This window comes from Oncorhynchus kisutch, linkage group LG3 (genome assembly GCF_002021735.2).
Source record: "Oncorhynchus kisutch isolate 150728-3 linkage group LG3, Okis_V2, whole genome shotgun sequence".
In the NCBI taxonomy this organism is placed as follows: domain Eukaryota; kingdom Metazoa; phylum Chordata; class Actinopteri; order Salmoniformes; family Salmonidae; genus Oncorhynchus; species Oncorhynchus kisutch.
Genome location: NC_034176.2, coordinates 57564803 through 57588788, shown reverse-complemented (window position 1 = coordinate 57588788; position 23986 = coordinate 57564803). Strand labels below are relative to the sequence as shown.

General features: G+C 45.3%; 1 protein-coding gene across 1 annotated transcript in view; it reads right to left on the bottom strand.

Annotated features, from left to right (window-relative positions):
* Window positions 1-15019, bottom strand: part of LOC109874341 (neural-cadherin) — a 188292-nt gene extending 173273 nt beyond the window's left edge. Inside the window, exon 1 of the mRNA XM_031809455.1 lies at window positions 13765-15019. Within this exon, the coding sequence (XP_031665315.1) occupies window positions 13765-14770 (1006 nt within the window). The 5' untranslated portion in view covers window positions 14771-15019. The remainder of the gene's footprint in view (window positions 1-13764) is intronic.
* Window positions 15020-23986: the final 8967 nt, after the last annotated feature.

Here is a 23986-nt window from a genome sequence, read left to right as displayed (position 1 = left end):
GCCTTCGCGGAGCCCCACCGGGCCTTCACAACTGGACTGCCGACGTTATCTACCCGAAGGAGTTACTCGGCTGGCTCCTCCGTCGCGACGTTACCTGAACGCCCATCTGCGGCCTGCTAACCGTTAGCTGTCTTACCGGCTGCTATCTGAATAGACAATCGGACAATTTTTTTATTTTTTTATTATTATTATTATGTTTTCTTCTTGGGCCTCTATAACTATATCTATTGTTTTTATTTTTGTTGTTGTTGTGTGATTTGGATTGATCCCCTCTACCACACGGAACCCCACTAATCTACTGACGGAGCGCAGGAGGTGGCTAACAACAGACCTCCATCCTATGCTAGCTTGCTACCGATGCCCTGGCTAGCTGTCTAAATCACCAACCAAGCTCTTCACTCACCGGACCCTTTTGATCACTCGACTAAGCATGCCTCTCCTTAATGTCAATATGTCTTGTCCATTGCTGTTCTGGTTAGTGTTTATTGGCTTATTTCACTGTAGAGCCTCTAGTCCTGCTCACTATACCTTATCCAACCTATTAGTTCCACCACCCACACATGCAATGACATCTCCTGGTTTCAACGATGTTTCTAGAGACAATATCTCTCTCTTCATCACTCAATACCTAGGTTTACCTCCACTGTATTCACATCCTACCATACATTTGTCTGTACATTATACCTTGATGCTATTTTATCGCCCCCAGAAACCTCCTTTTACTCTATGTTCCAGACGTTCTAGACGACCAATTCTCATAGCTTTTAGCCGTACCCTTATTCTACTCCTCCTATGTTCCTCTGGCGATGTAGAGGTGAATCCAGGCCCTGCAGTGCCTAGCTCCACTCCTATTCCCCAGGCGCTCTCTTTTGACGACTTCTGTAACCGTAATAGCCTTGGTTTCATGCATGTTAACATTAGAAGCCTCCTCCCTAAGTTTGTTCTATTCACTGCTTTAGCACACTCTGCCAACCCGGATGTTCTAGCTGTGTCTGAATCCTGGCTTAGGAAGACCACCAAAAACTCAGACATTTTAATTCCAAACTACAACATTTTCAGACAAGATAGAACTGCCAAAGGGGGCGGTGTTGCAATCTACTGCAAAGATAGCCTGCAGAGTTCTGTCCTACTATCCAGGTCTGTACCCAAACAATTTGAACTTCTACTTTTAAAAATCCACCTCTCTAAAAACAAGTCTCTCACCGTTGCCGCCTGCTTTAGACCACCCTCTGCCCCCAGCTGTGCTCTGGACACCATATGTGAACTGATTGCCCCCCATCTATCTTCAGAGTTCGTGCTGCTAGGCGACCTAAACTGGAACATGCTTAACACCCCAGCCATCCTACAATCTAAACTTGATGCCCTCAATCTCACACAAATAATCAATGAACCTACCAGGTACCTCCCCAAAACCTTAAACACGGGCACCCTCATAGATATCATCCTAACCAACTTCCCCTCTAAATACACCTCTGCTGTCTTCAACCAAGATCTCAGCGATCACTGCCTCATTGCCTGCATCCGTAATGGGTCAGCGGTCAAACGACCTCCACTCATCACTGTAAAACGCTCCCTGAAACACTTCTGCGAGCAGGCCTTTCTAATCGACCTGGCCGGGGTATCCTGGAAGGATATTGATCTCATCCCGTCAGTAGAGGATGCCTGGATATTTTTTTTAAATGCCTTCCTAACCATCTTAAATAAACATGCCCCATTTAAGAAATTTAGAACCAGGAACAGATATAGCCCTTGGTTCTCCCCAGACCTGACTGCCCTTAACCAACACAAAAACATCCTATGGCGTTCTGCATTAGCATCGAACAGCCCCCGTGATATGCAGCTGTTCAGCGAAGCTAGAAATCATTATACCCAGGCAGTTAGAAAAGCCAAGGCTAGCTTTTTCAAGCAGAAATTTGCTTCCTGCAACACTAACTCAAAAAAGTTCTGGGACACTGTAAAGTCCATGGAGAATAAGAACACCTCCTCCCAGCTGCCCACTGCACTGAAGATAGGAAACACTGTCACCACTGATAAATCCACCATAATTGAGAATTTCAATAAGCATTTTTCTACGGCTGGCCATGCTTTCCATCTGGCTACTCCTACCCCGGACAACAGCACTGCACCCCCAACAGCAACTCGCCCAAGCCTTCCCCATTTCTCCTTCTCCCAAATCCATTCAGCTGATGTTCTGAAAGAGCTGCAAAATCTGGACCCCTACAAATCAGCCGGGCTAGACAATCTGGACCCTTTCTTTCTAAAATTATCTGCCGAAATTGTTGCCACCCCTATTACTAGCCTGTTCAACCTCTCTTTCGTGTCGTCTGAGATTCCCAAAGATTGGAAAGCAGCTGCGGTCATCCCCCTCTTCAAAGGGGGGGACACTCTTGACCCAAACTGCTACAGACCTATATCTATCCTACCGTGCCTTTCTAAGGTCTTCGAAAGCCAAGTCAACAAACAGATTACCGACCATTTCGAATCTCACCATACCTTCTCTGCTATGCAATCCGGTTTCAGAGCTGGTCATGGGTGCACCTCAGCCACGCTCAAGGTCCTAAACGATATCTTAACCGCCATCGATAAGAAACATTACTGTGCAGCCGTATTCATTGATCTGGCCAAGGCTTTCGACTCTGTCAATCACCATATCCTCATCGGCAGACTCGACAGCCTTGGTTTCTCAAATGATTGCCTCGCCTGGTTCACCAACTACTTCTCTGATAGAGTTCAGTGTGTCAAATCGGAGGGTCTGCTGTCCGGACCTCTGGCAGTCTCTATGGGGGTGCCACAGGGTTCAATTCTTGGACCGACTCTCTTCTCTGTATACATCAATGAGGTCGCTCTTGCTGCTGGTGAGTCCCTGATCCACCTCTACGCAGACGACACCATTCTGTATACTTCCGGCCCTTCTTTGGACACTGTGTTAACAACCCTCCAGGCAAGCTTCAATGCCATACAACTCTCCTTCCGTGGCCTCCAATTGCTCTTAAATACAAGTAAAACTAAATGCATGCTCTTCAACCGATCGCTACCTGCACCTACCCGCCTGTCCAACATCACTACTCTGGACGGCTCTGACTTAGAATACGTGGACAACTACAAATACTTAGGTGTCTGGTTAGACTGTAAACTCTCCTTCCAGACCCATATCAAACATCTCCAATCCAAAGTTAAATCTAGAATTGGCTTCCTATTTCGCAACAAAGCATCCTTCACTCATGCTGCCAAACATACCCTTGTAAAACTGACCATCCTACCAATCCTCGACTTTGGCGATGTCATTTACAAAATAGCCTCCAATACCCTACTCAACAAATTGGATGCAGTCTATCACAGTGCAATCCGTTTTATCACCAAAGCCCCATATACTACCCACCATTGCGACCTGTACGCTCTCGTTGGCTGGCCCTCGCTTCATACTCGTCGCCAAACCCACTGGCTCCATGTCATCTACAAGACCCTGCTAGGTAAAGTCCCCCCTTATCTCAGCTCGCTGGTCACCATAGCATCTCCCACCTGTAGCACACGCTCCAGCAGGTATATCTCTCTAGTCACCCCCAAAACCAATTCTTTCTTTGGCCGCCTCTCCTTCCAGTTCTCTGCTGCCAATGACTGGAACGAACTACAAAAATCTCTGAAACTGGAAACACTTATCTCCCTCACTAGCTTTAAGCACCAACTGTCAGAGCAGCTCACAGATTACTGCCCCTGTACATAGCCCACCTATAATTTAGCCCAAACAACTACCTCTTTCCCAACTGTATTTAATTTTAATTAATTTATTTATTTTGCTCCTTTGCACCCCATTATTTTTTATTTCTACTTTGCACATTCTTCCATTGCAAAACTACCATTCCAGTATTTTACTTGCTATATTGTATTTACTTTGCCATCATGGCCTTTTTTGCCTTTACCTCCCTTCTCACCTCATTTGCTCACATTGTATATAGACTTGTTTATACTGCATTATTGACTGTATGTTTGTTTTTACTCCATGTGTAACTCTGTGTCGTTTTATCTGTCGAACTGCTTTGCTTTATCTTGGCCAGGTCGCAATTGTAAATGAGAACTTGTTCTCAACTTGCCTACCTGGTTAAATAAAGGTAAAATAAAATAAATAAAATAATTATTGCACCCACACTGCTCGCGTGCACCCCAAGGGTCTGTGTTGCTAAGGGCTAAAATAGAAGTCAGTTCTATTTCTGACGCAGATTGTGCTGCAAGTCCTGAATCTCCGATCTCCTCATTTGTTTATAGAAGCAGGTACCCACGTGCCATCTTCTCATTGGTTATACCCACGTGGGTGACTGAAAGACGAACGAAGTCAGTTGCGGTAATGCACCTAATTAGCCAATCGCAATATAAAAGTAGCCAATCGCAATATAAAGTCAAGAGAAGAAAAGACCTGGAAGGAGGAGAGATGACTAGAAACGATTCGGTTGACAGTTTTATGTGTGGATTAATTGGCGTAGTAGAGGACCTTGTGCATTTCAGGTAAAATAACTCAATGTTTATATCCCAGGACAAATTAGCTAACAACAGCAAGCTAGCTAAAAAATGACAAATTAGCTAGCAAGTACAAGCTAGCTAGCTAAATTTCCATAAATGTTTAAGACCCTGACCTGTCCCCAATCCAGCACTATGCTTGCAGCCTAAGCATTATACATATCTGCCAGTATTTATAGCCATACATGAAACACAATGACATACACAACGTTGTTTCTTTAATAACAGACTGAGGAATACAGAACATTGTTTCAGATTTTTTAATAACAATAAGGCAATAGGCTACAGCTCACTTCACAGATTCCCCGGGAAACTCAACGTATTGTAGTCTCACACTGACGAAAGAGCTTTCACCATAAAATATAACACTTGCTTTGAACACACACACACACACACACACACCACGCATGCACACGCGAACACGCACCCACTCATGCGCTCACAGACATTCCATCAAATACCTCAACTGGCAAAGAAATGCAATGACACATTCCTAATTTGTGAAGGCATGCTAGATTCAGGGACAGAGAGTAGGGGAGGGGTTGGATGGCACTCAGCAACTCATCTGTTCTGTTCTTTTATTCCAACATTTATCTTCTTCATCCAAATCCAGAACTTAGTCATGGAGAGACAGGCTGGGTCAATGATGGTCATGGCCACAGCAGACGGCCAGAGCGGAGTGGAGCTTTGACTAAACGCTTTGTGATCTCTCAGTCAGAACCTTCGATCGCTCTCCCCGCCACTCACAGTTACACACACTGTGGTGACAAGTGACAGTGACAGCCATGTCCGCTCCTACTGCGGTGGCCGCACGCCTGGCGGGGGGAGCGTAGTCACGGCAACAAGATGACGGACAGGGCCTGATCGTGTGTGTGTGTGTGTGTGTGGTCTTCTGTCTAAGGTGAGCTTTTGCATATACAGTATGCACATGCCATGATTATGCACATGGAGGACATATATTTGGTGGCATGTCCCTCTCTCAATCTTCAGCACCTGCTTACGATTCATAAACTATGCACTGTTCAGTATATTCACACGCACACTTTGCCATTCACTCCATTCCATAGCTTTGGAAAGGGGGATACCTAGTCAGTTGTACAACTGAAAGCAGCCAGCTGAAACGTGTCTTCCGCATTTAACCCAACTCCTCTGAATGAATATAATGCAAAAGAAAAGAAAAACATTCACCTCACATTTACCCCCCCCCCCAAAAGCTTCCAATACGTCCTGAAGCATTCTCTCCTTTCTTCCTTCGTCCCCTTCGTCACTGTAAATCCTAATACGTTACCATCTTCCTGTAATTAAGTGTGTGTTGTTTTACACATCACCACCATTCTAATCCTTCCAAGCTGACTCAATCTACTGTAAGCAGATTGCTGGGCAATGGGATTTTAGAAATACACAACAGTGAGGGTATAAATATCAACTTTGGGTATGTATACTCAACTGAAAATCTATTTTCATCATGCATGTACGTGTTTTTGTGAATATCTGCTTGGAGATCACAATATGCAATTTAAGAGAAACGCATTATACAAATGTACAATCATTCTATTAGTCTTTAAATCTGCTGAGCTTGCTGTGCATGGTATGTGTGTGTGTGTGCATACATACATGTGTGTGAGCATGTGTGTATGCATACATGTGTGTGAGTGTGTGTGTGCATGCATGTGTATGCAAGTGTGAAATGACTGTCTGAGGGATGAGTTGAAACAGAGAGAATGGAGGAGAGAGAAAAGAGGGTGTGAAGTACAGACAGCGAGAAAGAGAGAGAGAGAGAGAGAGAGAGAGAGCGAGAGAGAGAGAGAGAGAGTTTGCAGACGTTCACAGGTATAAATTCTATTTACGCATCATACCAGGGTAAAGTATGTGTGAGCCAAGCGAGGCTATTTCCAGCAGGTGAGAATGTGTGCATCAGAGCATATGCTTGTCTCGTGTGCATACCATACGTGGGTTTGGATGTACGCATCTTTGCGTATGTCTATGCGTGTTTTGCACAGTGTGTGTACTTGTTTGTAGAGAGGGGGGTGGGAAGGGGAGAGAGAAACTTAGTTAACTCGTGTTTTGTACACGTGAGCAAGCAGACAATCTTTTGGTTCCCTGACAGCGTCAGGAAGCCTCCCATATGCTGTTTAATGTCCAGGCTCCTCCCCAATCAGATTAACAGTAACACCAGGAAGGAGAGGAATTAAGTTCCCGACAACCTATCAACTTCTGCTCAAACCCAAAACCCAGCTCCCTCGGTGTGGATCAGACAGTCAAACGCTATGGTGGATAGATAGATAGAGGATAATGGATGGGGAAGGATCAGATCCCCCGTGTATATAACACGTTTGGGGTTCTTATCAAAACGCAATGCGCGTCTGATGCAGCTGTCAGTTCTTTGTCAGTTTGATTGAGAGTTATGCCAGCTTCAAGCGTGCTTCAGCAAGACAAATATGCACCCCATCATAGTGATGCCTTTGACAGTCATAGCATGTTCTGTATGAGAGAAAAGATCACACAACCACTCAGGTCGACATGACAGACAGAGGTCTGATACAATGTGTTAGACAGCCAAGGGAGACAGCGAGAGAGAGAGTGTAATGTTTACTGTTCATTTTCATTGAAAGAAACACTTATTTATTATCTATTTCACTTGCTTTGGCAATGTAAACATATGTTTCCCATGCCAATAAAGCCCTTAAATTGAGCGAGAGAGAGTAAGAAGGGGAGGAAGAGTTGAGAGGAGAACGAGAGAAGGTGAGAGAGAGATAGTGGAAGGAAAGAGATGGAGAAGCATGAAAAAACATGCTATGATTGAGAGAGAGATACACAGAGAGATGATTACCCTGACGGGATATAGAGATAGTAAAAAGTGCCACAAGGCAGAGAACGTTAAGACGGGAAGTCTGACGCCACACACCTGTTTGATCTGCACACGCGCTCCCCCTCTCCATCCCCCACGCACACATTAATTGATCCCACTGCAGCAATATCATGGAGACCAGACATATCAAACAGGAGCCCATAGCCTCAACCAATATACAGCTAAAGAGGCCCACCATTTCCATATTACAGAGCTTCACACAGCAATTAGGAGGAGAGACTTCTCTCAATGTGTGGAGTTCAGAGAAGACGTGAAGGAGGGGGGGGGGGGGGGGGGCAGAGGGCCCAGGTCTGTGGGGCTGTGTGTTTTTGGGACCGCTTAAGTGGCTGATTCAGCCAGGATAAGGCTGAGGCCAGTGTTAGTGGATAACAGAGACAGACAGACAGACAGACAGACGTAGATAGGGATAACCATATACGATTCAAGTGGTGCTCTGCTCCCCCCAACGCCAGATAATGGAAAGAGCCCAGGGTGATTCCCCTCAGACAAGCTAATAGAGAGTAGAGACCAAGTCACCTGAGAAGGCTATTTCACCCCAGGCCAGCCAGTGGAAAATATGGAGCCTCTCACCCCAGCCGGCACGGATAACAGAGGAGAAAGTCTGACTGCCCATAGGAAAGCGAATGACTCTCTAACTCCAGGATAGCTATTGGGGAGCCAGGACCAACACCCCCAGGTATGGGAAACAAACAGGCATGGACTATTACAGCAGACTGAATAGAGAGAATCAACTGACCAGTGGAGGTAGGAGAGAAGGGGACGGTCACAGGACTGTGCGCAGCACATTAATTAGCATGATATACAAGCTGCAGTAGAGCTCTGTTATCAAACCACAGCCAGGCTCACTCACTGGCCACCAGGAAGAAACGTGTGCATCACTGAGTGTGCATGTCTGTATGACGGTTAACAATGTGCAATACAATATGCTGTTTGAAGATATATAGCAGTGGCTGTTTGATTCTGATAAATAAAGTAATAACAGACAATATATTTTCATCTTCCATCTGTCTGACTCTGACTACATGGTCCTGCTCTCCTGTAGGATCAACCTGGTCTCAGAACATTTCGCATTTGTCTGTATGTAAATCCAAGACAATCCATTTAGTATGATATATTACGTTTGGTATAGTTACATACGATAAATGTTAACTTAATTTAACGTGAAAAATAATGGAAGGCGGCTGGTCGGGGTGGATTGATGGGCGTATAATGTGAACTTCTAGCAAACCAAACGTTATCTAATTATCAACTTTGTGTCACATTCTGACCTTTGTTCCTTTATTATGTCTTTGTGTTAGTTTGGTCAGGGTGTGAGTTGGGGTGGGTAGTCTGTTCTTTTTTCTATGTTGTATTTCTGTGTTTGGCCCGTCAGTCAGGAGCTGCCAGAGCCGCCCGTCAGTCAGGAGCTGCCAGAGCCGCACGTCAGTCAGGAGCATCCAGAGCCGCACGTCAGTCAGGAGCTGCCAGAGCCGCCCGTCAGTCAGGAGCATCCAGAGCCGCACGTCAGTCAGGAGCTGCCAGAGCCGCCCGTCAGTCAGGAGCTGCCAGAGCCGCCCGTCAGTCAGGAGCTGCCAGAGCCGCCCGTCAGTCAGGAGCTGCCAGAGCCGCACGTCAGTCAGGAGCTGCCAGAGCCGCACGTCAGTCAGGAGCATCCAGAGCCGTCCGTCAGTCAGGAGCTGCCAGAGCCGCCCTTCACTACGGCACTGCCGGAGTCGCCCTTCACTACAGCGCTGCCGGAGCAGCCCGTCAGTCAGGAGCTGCCAGAGCCACCCGTCAGTCAGGAGCTGCCAGAGCCGCCCGTCAGTCAGGAGCTGCCAGAGCCGCCCGTTAGTCAGGAGCTGCCAGAGCCGCCCGTCAGTCAGGAGCTGCCAGAGCCGCCCGTCAGTCAGGAGCTGCCAGACCGCCCTTCACTACGGCGCTGCCGGAGTCGCCCTTCACTACAGCACTGCCGGAGCCGCCCGTCAGTCAGGAGCTGCCAGAGCCACCCGTCAGTCAGGAGCTGCCAGAGCCGCCCGTCAGTCAGGAGCTGCCAGAGCCGCCCGTCAGTCAGGAGCTGCCAGAGCCGCCCGTTAGTCAGGAGCTGCCAGAGCCGCCCGTCAGTCAGGAGCTGCCAGAGCCGCCCGTCAGTCAGGAGCTGCCAGACCGCCCTTCACTACGGCGCTGCCGGAGACGCCCTTCACTACAGCGCTGCCGGAGTCTTCCATCTATCCGGGGCCCGCTGCAAGTGTCCCCAGCCCAAGGTTGGCGGCGAGGGTCGCTGCTCCAAAGGCGCAACTTAAGTAGGCCAAGACTATGATGGAGTGGGGTCCACATCCCGTGCCAGAGCCGCCACCGCAGACAGACGCCCACCCAGACCCTCCCCTATAGGTTCAGGTTTTGCGGCTGGAGTCTGCACCTTTGGGGTGGGGGGGGGGTACTGTCACGTTCTGACCTTAGTTCCTTTATTATGTCTTTGTGTTAGTTTGGTCAGGGCGTGAGTTGGGGTGGGTAGTCTAGGTTATTTTTTCTATGCTGTATTTCTGCGTTTGGCCTGGTATGGTTCTCAATCAGAGGCAGCTGTCGATCGTTGTCTCTGATTGAGAATCATACTTAGGTAGCCTGTTTTCCCCAATTTTGTTGTGGGTGATTGTTTTCTGTTTTGTGTGTATTCACCTGACAGAACTGTTTCATTTCTTCCATTCACATGTGTTCAGTCTAATAAATTACAATGGACACTTACCACGCTGCATATTGGTCTGATCCTTCCTACTCCTCCTCAGACGAAGAGGAGATTCGTTACACTTTGACTCCTTACTATTTGTTAGCTCCTTTGCAACTACTTAGCATGTTAGCTAACCCTTTTAATTAACTCTTTCCCTAACCCTATGTCACAGCCCTGACCTTAGTTATCTTTGTTTTCTTTATTATTTGGTTAGGTCAGGGTGTGACAAGGGTGGTTTGTTTAGTTTGTTGTATTGTCTAGGGGTTTTCTGGTCTAGGTGTTTATATGTCTATGGTTGCCTAGATTGGTTCTCAATCAGAGGCAGCTGTTTATCGTTGTCTCTAATTGGGAACCATATTTAGGTAGCCATATTCCTTGGCTATTTTGTGGGTTGTTATTCTGTGTTTAGTTGCCTGTTCTGCACTAGCCATATTGCTTCATGGTTAGTTTTGTTGTTTTGTTTAGTTCCGTTCAGGGTTCTCTAATTAAAGAGTTATGTTCACTTACCACGCTTCGCCTTGGTCTCCTCTTTATGACGACCGTGACACCCTAACCTTAACCCTGTAACCTAACCCTAACCTTATCCCTAACCCTTTTAACTCTAATCCCTAGCATAGCTAACATTAGTGAACTAGCTAACCTTAGCGACCTAGCTGGAATTTTGTAACATATCATAGGTTTTTCAAATTCGGAACATACTGTACACTTTGCAAATTCATAACATGTAATATGAATTGTAATTCGTAAACAAATCATACATAATGGGTGATGGCCATCCACAAATTAATACAAACCATACGAAACATAACATATCAAACTTAATTCAGTATCACGGATGTAGGTGCAGAATTATACGAAATGCTCTGAGACCAGGTTGCATCACCAGTGGGAAATATCACCGTGTGTTTGCATGATCTTTGCAATATTAAATTATCAACAAGGATAAACACAAATATGACTGCTGTGTGTGTGTGTGTGTGTGTGTGTGTGTGTGTGTGTGTGTGTGTGTGTGTGTGTGTGTGTGTGTGTGTGTGTGTGTGTGTGTGTGTGTGTGTGTGTGTGTGTTAGTCTACATGTACTCAATAGGGAGCTGGTCTAGTTCACAGATACTGTTACAAGTGAGGTCAACCGACACACTTCTCATACTTGATTAAAGCCAGCTGTTTTTCCTCATTACTGTGAATCCCCTGGCTTCTGAGAAACCTGCTCACAGTACACAAACCCAGACACAAGCACACCCTCTTTGCCAGACACGTAGAATCTACAGAAGGTTATGGACATCAGGCCACAGGACAAGCACACAGACAGACAGTAATGAAAACACCAAAGGCCGAGCTAATTAAATCACCAACCCTGGCAACAACTCATTCAGGAGTGGTTGTAGCTCGCCTCGGCTGCGCAGCGCATGAATGCCACGGAAAGATGCGAGTGGGCCATGGAGCAGACTGTGCGCGATGAACGCACGATTTGAAAGCCTCTCTATTCCCTCGAAGAAGCGCACGAGTTCTCCAACAAACTGTGCTGCCACTCTAAATCCCAGAAATGAGAACGTGAATGAGATGGGATTACATGGATAATGCGAGCAGATGGAGCCAGGTCGAGCAGGATCTCCACTCAAAAAAGATTAGACTCGACCGCATGGCATTCCGGTTCCCCTAGCACAGAGCACAGATTTGTGCAAATTAAACACGGGTGTCTTCTGGAACATTTGAAATCAAGTCTAGTTGGTTATTTGATCAGAAAAAAATGTGGTTAATTCCTGAACCACACAAGCATTTTAGGATTCATTCAATAATTTCACAACACTCAGCAAGGGAAATGAGAAAACGAGAAATGATGGGGGTTTTATTCACTCCAATGCATGTAAATAGGTCCCCATACTTCACATAGCCTAGAAATGAATGCAGAGCGCACCGGTTTTACACACACAGATGCCAAATTCCCTGTGCTCATTGTTGTAGACAGGCAACACTGGTTGAATGATCATCTGCATGAACACAGATATTATGCAATCCGCCTATCACTTCAGAACAGCTGGGTAAAATATAGCACGTTTTATCTGGCATCGTGCATGACAAATGAGCAATTGCCAAAAGGTGGGTTGTACTGCTGCCTTACAAAGGCAACTGGCAAATGTATTCATTTCAAAACCCAACCGTTCCTATGCACAGCCAATACTGTGGGCCTATGCTACCCTAATCTACAGGTCCCCACTCAAAACCAAAAAGCTCATTTACTGCATTTCTATACAATTTAAAAACTCTAAAATGCTATTTGGAGAACAGCAAAAACTAAAACACAAGCAAAGATTACCCCATCCATTATTACATTGGTTGCTGTAGATTCATTCACATCAGTCGATCTACAAACACACAGCCTATTAGCTATACAATTCTCTGCCACACATTAACTCAGCACCGTGATTATAAACTATAATTAATATGTACAGAGGGCTCTGTTAGCAGAAAGGGTATTTTATTAACAAAAGGTAAACAAGTACATTTGTTATGCATACCTTTTATTTTTTTTGCAGTTTTACAGCTAATTTCCTGCAATTCTGCACATTTTACAGTATGTGTCAGTTGGAGCTGCTGTGGCCAACACTAGGTTGAGCACTCATAACAATCTATGGTCAGAAAGGTTTACATACATTGGGCGCAGGATCACCAATGGGAGCAGTGCAGATAAAGGATATTATTGCATTATAAATACCATTTAGCCTGGCACTCAAAAAGTACACGAATGGAGCCATTTCTGCAGGTAATTAACCTACAGTATTGCAAAGCAAAACGGTACGTCTGGATATGTGTGCAACAAAAGTTCAACATTCGCATTCTGCTAACCATTTCTGTCAAGCCGTCTGCGCATACAGTTCGCATCTATAAATCCAATGTATGCGCCACACAGAACGCACAGCAACTGCCTCTGCAACGCAATGCTCCAAGGCAAACTCCGCGTTTCATTGGAAATGAATGTACTTCTGGTGTTACAAAACGCAATTCAATGTCAGTGTGATCGAGGTGTTATGCACCACAAAAAAAACGCTTTGAAACTGCCTCAGCAACGCAATCCTATAAATTAAACGCAGCGTTTCATTGTAAATTAATGTACTTCTGTTGTACCAAAATGCAATAACATTGTCGGTGTGATCGAGTCGTTAGAACCAGTAGCACCCCCACGCCTCCTGTAAATTGAAAATATCCGCACTAATACCAGAAAACATATGCATACAACAAATCGTACCATAATGTGAAATAATGTACTGTATTATAAGCTTAACTTGTGCGCGTTACATTTTTCCAAGGGTAACTATTTGCAAGGCGCGCGTCTCTCCATGCATAATTTACGCACTCGCGTGGTTTCAACCTATTGGAATCATGAAGGCAAAGCTGATGGTGTTTAATTAAACATGTAACCACAGAAACTAATACATTTTAAATCATATCATTGCACTTTAAAGCATGACACTTTTACAGAGAGGCTCTATGAGTAGTTTAGGTGCTCAGTTCTCCACATCGATTCAGTGGGCTCATTTAGACCAAACCGTGGCCCGTAATTACTTTACAGAGGCCCTTAAGTTGAAGAGAGAATAAATACAGTTATATATCATAATATATTTAATGCATTACGTTGAAGAGAGAAACAACATTGAAGCTGCAATATAAAATTGCAAAGGCACTCTCACCTCTTTTATCCTGAACTTTCACAGTAATCTCCACGAGAGGTTCCGTCTCCCGGTCCAGGCGCCGGGTAATAACTATATCTCCGCTGTCCCGACTCACCGTGACGGGTGAGCTGTCCACACCGGGATCCATCAACTCAAAGCTGGCAGCCTGAAACCTCACCGGGTACAAGTTCATTACAACAGAACCGATACTGGCATCCTCGGAAACATTTAGTACGATCGGCTCGCTCGACTCTAGCAGGGACCTCGACTTCCGAGGTTGTCTGCTATTCGGTTCACCATGGGATGGCCGTGGAACCGCTGGCCATTGCCGGGGATTAATCTCGATGTCAATACTCTGACTGGTCCGTGAGGGCCAGCCGTGGTCCATCGCAAACACGTTAAACTTTATGGGCGCGGTAAGACCCAATATAGAGTCCACAAGCAGTACATCTCCAGTTTTTGGAACCACATAAAAACTGCCATTTTTGGGAAGAGCAAAGTAAATTAGTTCAGCGTTTTTCCCGCTGTCTGTATCCTCCGCGGTCACTTTATACACCACAGACCGCAGAGCAGTGGCGTCGTCTAGACTCATTTTTATATCAACATTAGGGAATGTTGGCTCGTGGTCATTAGTGTCCAAAACATCCACTTTCACAGATGCAACTTCTGCGACCACATGGTCATTAACGGCGCAGCTTTGGCAGCACAGACCCAGGCTGAGCAGGTACTCGGAGCGCTCCTCTCTGTCCAGGATGATCGAGGTTTTCAGAAGTATGTGTCCGCGTTTGTGGTGGGCAAATACCCGGAAATCTTCACTTCCGTCTCCCAAGAGTTTCAGATGCATGCCGGAGTTGGAGCACCATCTCTGCGCGTCAACTCGCTTCACAGGGATGCTGAGACCGTTTACTTTGGATCCAGGCTCGGAGTTCTCGAATACATGTCCATGAAAGAACGGTATCCTTTCCTCTGTCTTATTCCCAAGTACAGATGTCACGAAATAGCATATCAAAATAGTCAAAATCATGGCTGTTGTCAGTTGTACCACACTGAGTGGTGTTATGCTTTCACTCTAGGACCATCAATCATTTCGAAAAACATATTTCATGTCCTCTAAAACTTCAGATGAATTCTAGTATTAAAGTAATATTAATTCACAAAAAAAGCTGTTCGTTGTCCTGGCTTGATTCATTGCTCTAACTTTCGCAGTCTCCTGTCTCCACTCCAGCAGCAGTCTGCGTGCGTAACCCTCAGGATAATGCAGCTCAAGTGCGCGCCTCCGCTTAGTGTTTCTGACAGCACTAGCAGCCTCTGGTACTGGACAGCGCCGTGCTCGAGGGGGCGTGGCCTACAGTGACTCCTCAGGGAAGCCCACGTCACGTGATGCATGTCTATCAGTTTTTTATTCCAACACATAGTCTTCTTTCTGATTTCCACTCCGTGTCCAATAGCAATGACATGATAGGCTACTGTATGTTTTTAACTATCATTTTCACTCAGTAACCTAGATTTGTCATTGATAATTGAGGAATACATCATGACAAATATTAAAACTGAATCTAGTAAAGAAAGATGATTGAAACATGTTTAGAGTAACATAGCTTTAATATCTTATCCAGTTTACAGGACATTCAATATTTTATCCTCCATCATAAAAATGATGTAAAACACGCTCACACACAACAGCAGCACAGGTACAAGGCCTGGATTAATTTGTCAGAATAGATTTGTCCACCCAAGTACACCCTAGCCACTCAGTTAAGCTCAGTCAAACAGGAAGGAAAAAATACATTGCTAGAATCTCTTAAAAAAAAATCTCTGTCATGCTTAAGCAGCAATACATTTAACAAAACATATCAGGAAGATATAAAGAACAAAATAACCTAACCAGAGGTAAACCATGTGTACAGTAGCTTTAAACAGTCTATGATTTCACCCTCCTTGAGACCAGAAGTTACATTTGGGACTGAACCTAGACAAACTTAGTACTGGCAGATGACTTCAAGTACTGGGAAGAATGTAGTATTAATTAAATCCAGGAAAAATGTATACATGTTCAGTCTACAGTAACACAAATGGAAATTAGCATATTCTTATCACAAACTTGAAACTTCCTTCTTTATACACGTATAATGGGTTCTGAGGAGACACCTTTCAGGCAGTTTCGGTAAATCAAGTATATATTCTGGTCTAGTGATGCCCTCTGGTTTCTGATTTACGGCCTCAAGCTGTTGAATTTTGATGGCTCTCCTTCTGTCTCTAGCATGTAGCCAGAGGCGATCGCTCTCTGGTGTTCCACAACCAAATTTCAATTAGAGGTTTATCTGACTTATTTTTAAAAATTGAACCTTTATTTAACTAGGCAAGTCTTGTTCAGGGGCAGAACGACAGATTTGTACCTTGTCTGCTCGGGGATTCGATATAGCAACCTTTCGGTTACTGGCCCAACGCTCTAACCACTAGGCTACCTGCCACCCCTTTCCCAGCACGCTGGGATAATATTAACCACCCCAAGATCCACGCCATGTTAAACAATGAGAATGTCAAATTGGATCGAGAGAGAGAGTGGCAATACCGGAGGAGGCCAAGGGATGGAGGAGAAAACATAGCTGATTATTTTGATATCTATTCTAATACCACCTAGCACAGGAGAGTGTCAGGGAGAGAGCTTGACAGGTTCATAAAAAACCCCAGGGAGAAACACTTTCAATGCAGCGTTGAAGAAATGCCAATTTCACTTCTTTGCAAACAAAATCTAGGATCCAGCAGGTTGTAAATTGGCTCTGTGTTACCAGGATGTTTCAGTTTCCCAGCAAAGAGGCACCAATGCATGAAGACCCAGAGGACTGCCTAGCCCACAGCTTCCATCCAGTTAAACAAACACTGCCCGTAGTTAACTAGTTAGGTATTAATGTCATGCAGCCCCTCTCTCCTCAGCTCTAACATGCAACCACAGAGGTGAGAAGGAATCAGATATCACTACCAAAGCGGGAGGAGACCCTACACAGTAAAAATAAAATGTCTGGCAGCACGGGTGCCAGAAATAGACTAAAACTACAGACCAAAAATGTATGTAAATAATCTGATTTTACTTTCAATCAAATAAAGTATATTGCTGCAATTTTACAACATTAACTCCATAAAAAAAATGGAATCCTCTTTTTTTTGCTGGCATTGGTTGTGAAAATAAAGAATTGGCCAGCTAAAAGTCCTAAATAACTCCTTAATTTATGACAGAATATGATGACAAAAGAACAGATTATAAACATAATATTACAAAAAACTTCAAATTTGAACTGGTATCAGTTGTGAAAATAGAGAAATAGACAGCATAAACCCAGAAATGACTCCTGAATTTGATGCCAAATTCACACAAAAACACAGATAATTGTCATATTACAAAACCTACTCTTGATCTAAATGGCATCAATTGTGAAACTTGAGAATTGTTAAGCAAAAAACAGACATTACTCCTTAATTGATGCCAAAATATAGCTAGAACACATAATTGTCACTATATTACAAAAAACTGCTCTCAATTCAACTGGTGTCATTTGTGAAAATAGAGAATTTGACAGCTACTCCTTAATTGATGACAAAATAAAGCTAAAAAACAGATTATTATCATAATATTCACTGTTGAAGTTGAAACTGGTGTTTTGTGAGTACTATTTAATGAAGCTGCCATTTCAGGACTTCTGAGGTGTCTGTTTCTCAAACTAGACACTAATGTACTTGTCCTCTTGCTCAGTTGTGCACCGGGGCCCCTCACTCCTCTTTCTATTCTGGTTAGAGACAGTTTTCGCAATTCTGTGAAGGGAGTAGTACACAGCGTTGTACGAGATCTTCAGTTTCTTGGCAATTTCTCACATGGAATAGCCTTCATTTCTCAGAACAAGAGTAGACCGACGAATTTCAGAATAAAGTTCTTTGTTTCTGGCCATTTTGAGGCTGTAATCGAACCCACAAATGTTGATGCTCCAGATACTCAACTAGTCTAAAGGCCAGTTTATCGTTGCTTTAATTAAATCAGAACAACAGTTTTCAGCTGTGCTAACATAATTATTCAGTATAGACAAAAAAAATACAATAATGTGTTATTAGTTCAACTGTTTGTCTGTTGTTGTGACTTAGATGAAGATCAGATGAAATTTTATGACCCATTTATGCAGAAATCCACATTTTTGAAATGTTTCACTCTCTGGCCACATCTCTGATTTCAGTGTGTGAGAAGGAAACAGCTCTTTGCTTTTCTTTAGATACTCAGGAATCAGAATATTGAGCAAAGTAACTTGAGCCACAGAAATGGACAGGGCACAGGTTAATTCCAAAAGTTCCTTAAGTAGGATTGTTAGTTGCCATACCCTGTAAGATTGTGGGGGTCTACTTTACTCAAGGTCTGTGATATCCAGAAATCTTGCTTGTTTGTTATTGACCAAATACTTATTTTCCACCATAATTTGCAAATAAATTCATTAAAAATCCTACAATGTGATTTTCTGGATTTTTTCTCTCATTTTGTCTGTCATAGTTGAAGTGTACCTATGATGAAAATTACAGGCCTCTCATCTTTTTAAGTGGGAGAACTTGCACAATTGGTGGCTGACTAAATACTTTTTTGCCCCACTGTATATCTGTTTATTATACCTGTTGATACTCAATTTACAGCAGAAAGAGACTGTTATGGCACCTGGCATCAGCAGCACAATATTGTGTAGAGCTTTGGCAAAGTGGGTCGGGTTATATCCTTCCTGTTTGGCCCTGTCCGGGGGTCTCATCGGATGGGGCCACAGTGTCTCCTGACCCCTCCTGTCTCAGCCTCCAGTATTTATGCTGCAGTAGTTTATGTGTCGGTGGGCTAGGGTCAGTTTGTTATATCTGGAGTACTTCTTCTGACTTATCCGGTCTCCTGTGTGAATTTAAGTATGCTCTCTCTAATTCTCTCTTTCTCTCTCGGAGGAGGACCTGAGCCCTAGGACATATGCGTCAGGACTACCTGGCATGATGACTCCTTGCTGTCCCCAGTCCACCTGGCCTTGCTGCTGTTCCAGTTTCAACTGTTCTGCCTGCGGCTATGGAACCCTAAACTGTTCATATTTACTCTTGAGGTGCTGTCCTGTTGCCTCCTCTACAACTACTGTGATTATTATTATTTGACCATGCTGGTCATCTATGAACCTTTGAAAATCTCGGCCATGTTCTGTTATAATCTCCACCCGGCACAGCCAGAAGAGGACTGGCCACCCCTCATAGCCTGGTTCCTCTCTAGGTTTCTTCCTAGGTTTTGGCCTTTCTAGGGAGTTTTTCCTAGCCATCGTGCTTCTACACCTGCATTGCTTGCTGTTTGGGGTTTTAGGCTGGGTTTCTGTACAGCACTTTGAGATGTTAGCTGATGTACGAAGGGCTATATAAATACATTTGATTTGATAGAGGACTGAGGGTCTTCCAAATATTGAAAGTGTGTAAATAGTTAACCATGTTATTTTGTAAATGTATATATTTTTTTCTTCATATTTTTATTCCCATATTTCTTTCTCAATTTTTGGGGGGGTGTGTTAGAATACCATTTTGGCATTTTGTATATAGTTATTTGTTTCAAAATGTATACCATCACCAATTTGGTCACTTGGGTACATTTGGGCTACTTGTGGGACACCTGGGTGACTTCATGATAAATGTCATGTAGCACACTCATTTTGGAAGTTATCATTCTGAAACTTTGTACAAGTACTGTTGCCCTCTTATGTTTTTCACTGATTGTCCCCATCATCCTATCTGAATGTTTGTTTTATCTTGTTCATTTTAAAGATGATACAACAAACAAACAAAAATGTATGTTTTTTTTCATTGTATTATCTAAACCAGATCTATTGTGTTATATCCTCCTACATTCAATTAACATTTACACAAACTTGAGTGTTTTCTTTCAAATGGTACCAAGAATATGCATATCCTTGGTTTTGTGCCTGAGCTAGTCAGTTAGATTTGGGTATGTCTTCAGGCAGAAATGGAAAAAAGTAGAGGGGTAGCTCTAAGAGGATAATATTAACAACCTCAAAAGCATCTTGATACAATACAAGCTTTAGGTTTGCACCTGAGTCCATAAATACAGCATTAGACTTGAACACAGATCCGTCACAAACATAATTCAACACATGTGCAGAAGTACACGTAGTGTCCTTTATTGTCTTTGTACATTCCTGCGAAACAACTGGATCCTTGAGCATAGCTTTCAATGCCTCTGTTATATGGATACGCTAAGCATATTGTTGCATATTATTTATTTAGGTTTTCATCTGTACCTAAACTTATAGGTTGAGGATCCACATAACCTCGTAATGTTTTAACAGTGAGGCCACAGGGACAACATGCCAATTCTTTGGAAAGACCTGATATGTTCCCAGTTTCTCTATATTTGACTTACCTGTAACAAAGAAAAAAAAGTAGCTTGTAGATTTTAATCTAGGTTCCAATTAACTACTGAAGGGACAACAGCGATAATTTCTTTGTACTTCCATGTTAATCTACTCAGAATGCTAAACTAAGCTTAGCTATGAATCTTACTCCAGTTTGAGGATTGCAGGGAATTTCCTCAATTCTAATTCAAGGAACTGTTGAAGTAGAAAGAGAAAAAACATATGTTATCAGGCAGGATTGGCTTACAACAAACTACCTAGCTAGCAAGTATGGCAACGAAGGGGTTCGAGTGATAAATGGCAGATATGTGAGAGCAGAACTAATAAACGGGCTCAGCCCGATCACTAAAATGGCCACCCGATCAGAACTACAGATCACAATAGCCGACCGCCAAAACTACAAGTCCCAGAAGAAAGGGGAACCCTCAGAAGGTGGAGTCAACCCAGAGATAAAGGGTCAAGAAAAACCAGGAAGAGAGAGGGCTGGAAGGATCTATGAATTGTAGAGAAAGAGACAATAGATATTGGCTGGATTTACCATGTATGGACTGTTCTGTTTTGGACTTACCTGTTGGTGTTTGGACCTGGACCTACCGAGAAACCGATTCATGTACCAAACCCTGCTATCCTTGACCTTGTCTATGGCCTGGGTGGACCAGAATGGAGAAACAAACACACAGGTACTGTCCTGTTCCAAAGAACGCTCATTCTGGGGTGATTTGGTGACAGTTTCCTGTCACGCCTTGGTCATTGTATTTTGTGTTTTCGTTATATATTTGGTCAGGCCAGGGTGTGACAGGGGTTTATGTTATTGTATTTCGTATTGGGGTTTGTAGTATTTGGGATCGCGGCTGATTAGGGGTGTTGTATAGGCTTGGCTGCCTGAGGCGGTTCTCAATCAGCAGTCAGGTGATTCTCGTTGCCTCTGATTGGGAACCGTATTTAGGTAGACTGAGTTTCGTTTAGTCTTTCGTGGGTGATTGTTCCTGTCTCTGTGTAGTGTTCACCAGATAGGCTGTAAATAGTTTCACGTTCCGTTTGTTGTTTTGTATTCATTAGTTATTTCATGTATCGTCATTATTTTCATTAAATATCATGATTAACCATCACGCTGCATTTCGGTCCGACTCTCCTTCAACAAACGAAGAACGCCGTTACAGAATCACCCACCACACACGGACCGAGCAGCGTGGTAACAGGCAGCGACAGCAGGAGCAGCGAAAGGAGGACGTTATGGACAGCAATGGCATGGAGTACACGACGTGGGAAGAAATCGACAGGTGGGCGGCAGACCCAGAGAGAATGCCTGAGCCCGCATGGGATTCGCTAGAGCAGTGCGAAGAAGGCCATAGGCGAATGGAGTTGGAGAAAAGAAAGACACGGCGGCGCAGAGCGAAGCCCGAAAAGCAGCCCCAAAAATGTATTGGGGGGGGCTCAGAGGGAGAGTGGCTGAGTCAGGAGATAGACCTGAGCCAACTCTCCCTGTTTATCGTGAAGAGCCAAGGAGGAGACCAGAACCAGAGCCGGTGTTGGAGGTGAGCGAAACAGAGACTGTGAAGGAGTTAATGGGGAAATTGGAGGAGAGAGAAATGAGGGAGTTGCTGTGTTGGTGCTTTTTGCATGGAATTCGCCCGACGGAACGTGTTGGGGATTTGATGGCACCTGGGTTAGCGCTCCATACTCGTCCTGAGGTGCGTGTTAGTCGGCTGGTGAAGTTGGTGCCAGCCTCACGCACCAGGCCTCTTGTGCACATCCCTAGCCTTGCACGTCCTGTGCCAACACTGCTCTCAAGATCTCCAGTACGCCTTCACGGTCTAGCCCATCCTGTGCCACCTCCACACTCCAGTCCTCCAGTAGCAGCTCCCCGCACCAGGCTTCCTGTGCGTGTCCTCGATCCAGTACCACCAGTTCCAGCACCATGCATCAGGCCTACAGTGCGCCTCGCCTCTCCTGCGCTGCTGGAGTCTCCCGCCTGTTTAGCGCAGCCAGAGCCTTTCTCCTCTACAGCGCTGCCGGAGTCTCCCGCCTGTTTAGCGCAGACAGAGCTGTCAGTCTGCATGGAGCAGCTGGAGCTGCCAGTCTACATGGAGCAGCCAGAGCTGTCAGTCTACACGGAGCTGTCAGTCTGCACGGAGCTGTCAGTCTGCACGGAGTTGTCAGTCTGCAAGGAGTTGTCAGTCTGCAAGGAGCTGTCAGTCTGCAAGGAGCTGCCAGTCTGCAAGGAGCTGCCAGTCTGCAAGGAGCTGTCAGTCTGCAAGGAGCTGTCAGCCTGCATGGAGCAGTCAGAGCTGTCAGTCTGCAAGGAGCTGCCAGTCTGCAGGGAGCTGTCAGTCTGCAAGGAGCTGCCAGTCTGCAAGGAGCTGCCAGTCTGCAAGGAGCTGTCAGCCTGCATGGAGCAGTCAGAGCTGTCAGCCTGCATGGAGCAGTCAGAGCTGTCAGTCTGCATGAAGCAGCCAGAGCTGCCAGTCTGCAAGGAGCTGTCAGTCTGCAAGGAGCTGTCAGCCTGCATGGAGCAGTCAGAGCTGTCAGTCTGCAAGGAGCTGCCAGTCTGCAGGGTGCTGTCAGCCTGCATGGAGCAGTCAGAGCTGTCAGTCTGCATGAAGCAGCCAGAGATGCCAGTCTGCAAGGAGCTGTCAGCCTGCATGGAGCAGTCAGAGCTGTCAGCCTGCATGGAGCAGTCAGAGCTGTCAGTCTGCATGAAGCAGCCAGAGCTGCCAGTCTGCAAGGAGCTGCCAGTCTGCAAGGAGCTGCCAGTCTGCAAGGAGCTGTCAGTCTGCAAGGAGCTGTCAGCCTGCATGGAGCAGTCAGAGCTGTCAGTCTGCATGAAGCAGCCAGAGCTGCCAGTCTGCAAGGAGCTGTCAGCCTGCATGGAGCAGTCAGAGCTGTCAGTCTGCATAGAGCAGCTAGATCCGCCAGTCAGCCATGATCTTCTAGATCTGCCAGTCAACCAGATTCTTCCAGATCAGCCTGTCAACCAGAATCTTCCAGATCAGCCTGTCAACCAGAATCTTCCAGATCTGTTAGTCAACCAGAATCTTCCAGATCTGCTAATCAACCAGAATCTTCCAGATCTGCTAATCAACCAGAAACTTCCAGATCTGCTAATCAACCAGAAACTTCCAGATCCGCCAGCCAGCCAGGATCTACCGGAGCCTACTACCTACCTGAGCTTCATCTCAGTACTGGGCTTCATCTCAGTACTGGGCTTCCCCTCTGTTCCGAGATGCCCCTCAGTCCCGAGATGCCCCTCAGTCCCGAGATGCCCCTCAGTCCCGAGATGCCCCTCAGTCACGAGATGCCCCTCAGTCACGAGCTGCTCCTCAGTTCTGTGGGGTTCTGGGTGAGGACTATTAGGCCATGGTCGGCGGCGAGGGTGGATTATCCCAGGACGCGAAGGGGAGGAACTATGACATTTATGGAGTGGGGTCCACGTCCCGAGCCGGAGCCGCCACCATGGACAGACGCCCACCCGGACCCTCCCTATGGTTTTGAGGTGCGTCCGGGAGTCCGCACCTTGGGGGGGGGGGGGGGGGGGGGGGGTTCTGTCACGCCTTGGTCATTGTATTTTGTGTTTTCATTATATATTTGGTCAGGCCAGGGTGTGACAGGGGTTTATGTTATTGTATTTCGTATTGGGGTTTGTAGTATTTGGGATCGCGGCTGATTAGGGGTTTTGTATAGGCTTGGCTGCCTGAGGCGGTTCTCAATCAGCAGTCAGGTGATTCTCGTTGCCTCTGATTGGGAACAGTATTTAGGTAGCCTGAGTTTCGCTTTGTCTTTCGTGGGTGATTGTTCCTGTCTCTGTGTAGTGTTCACCAGATAGGCTG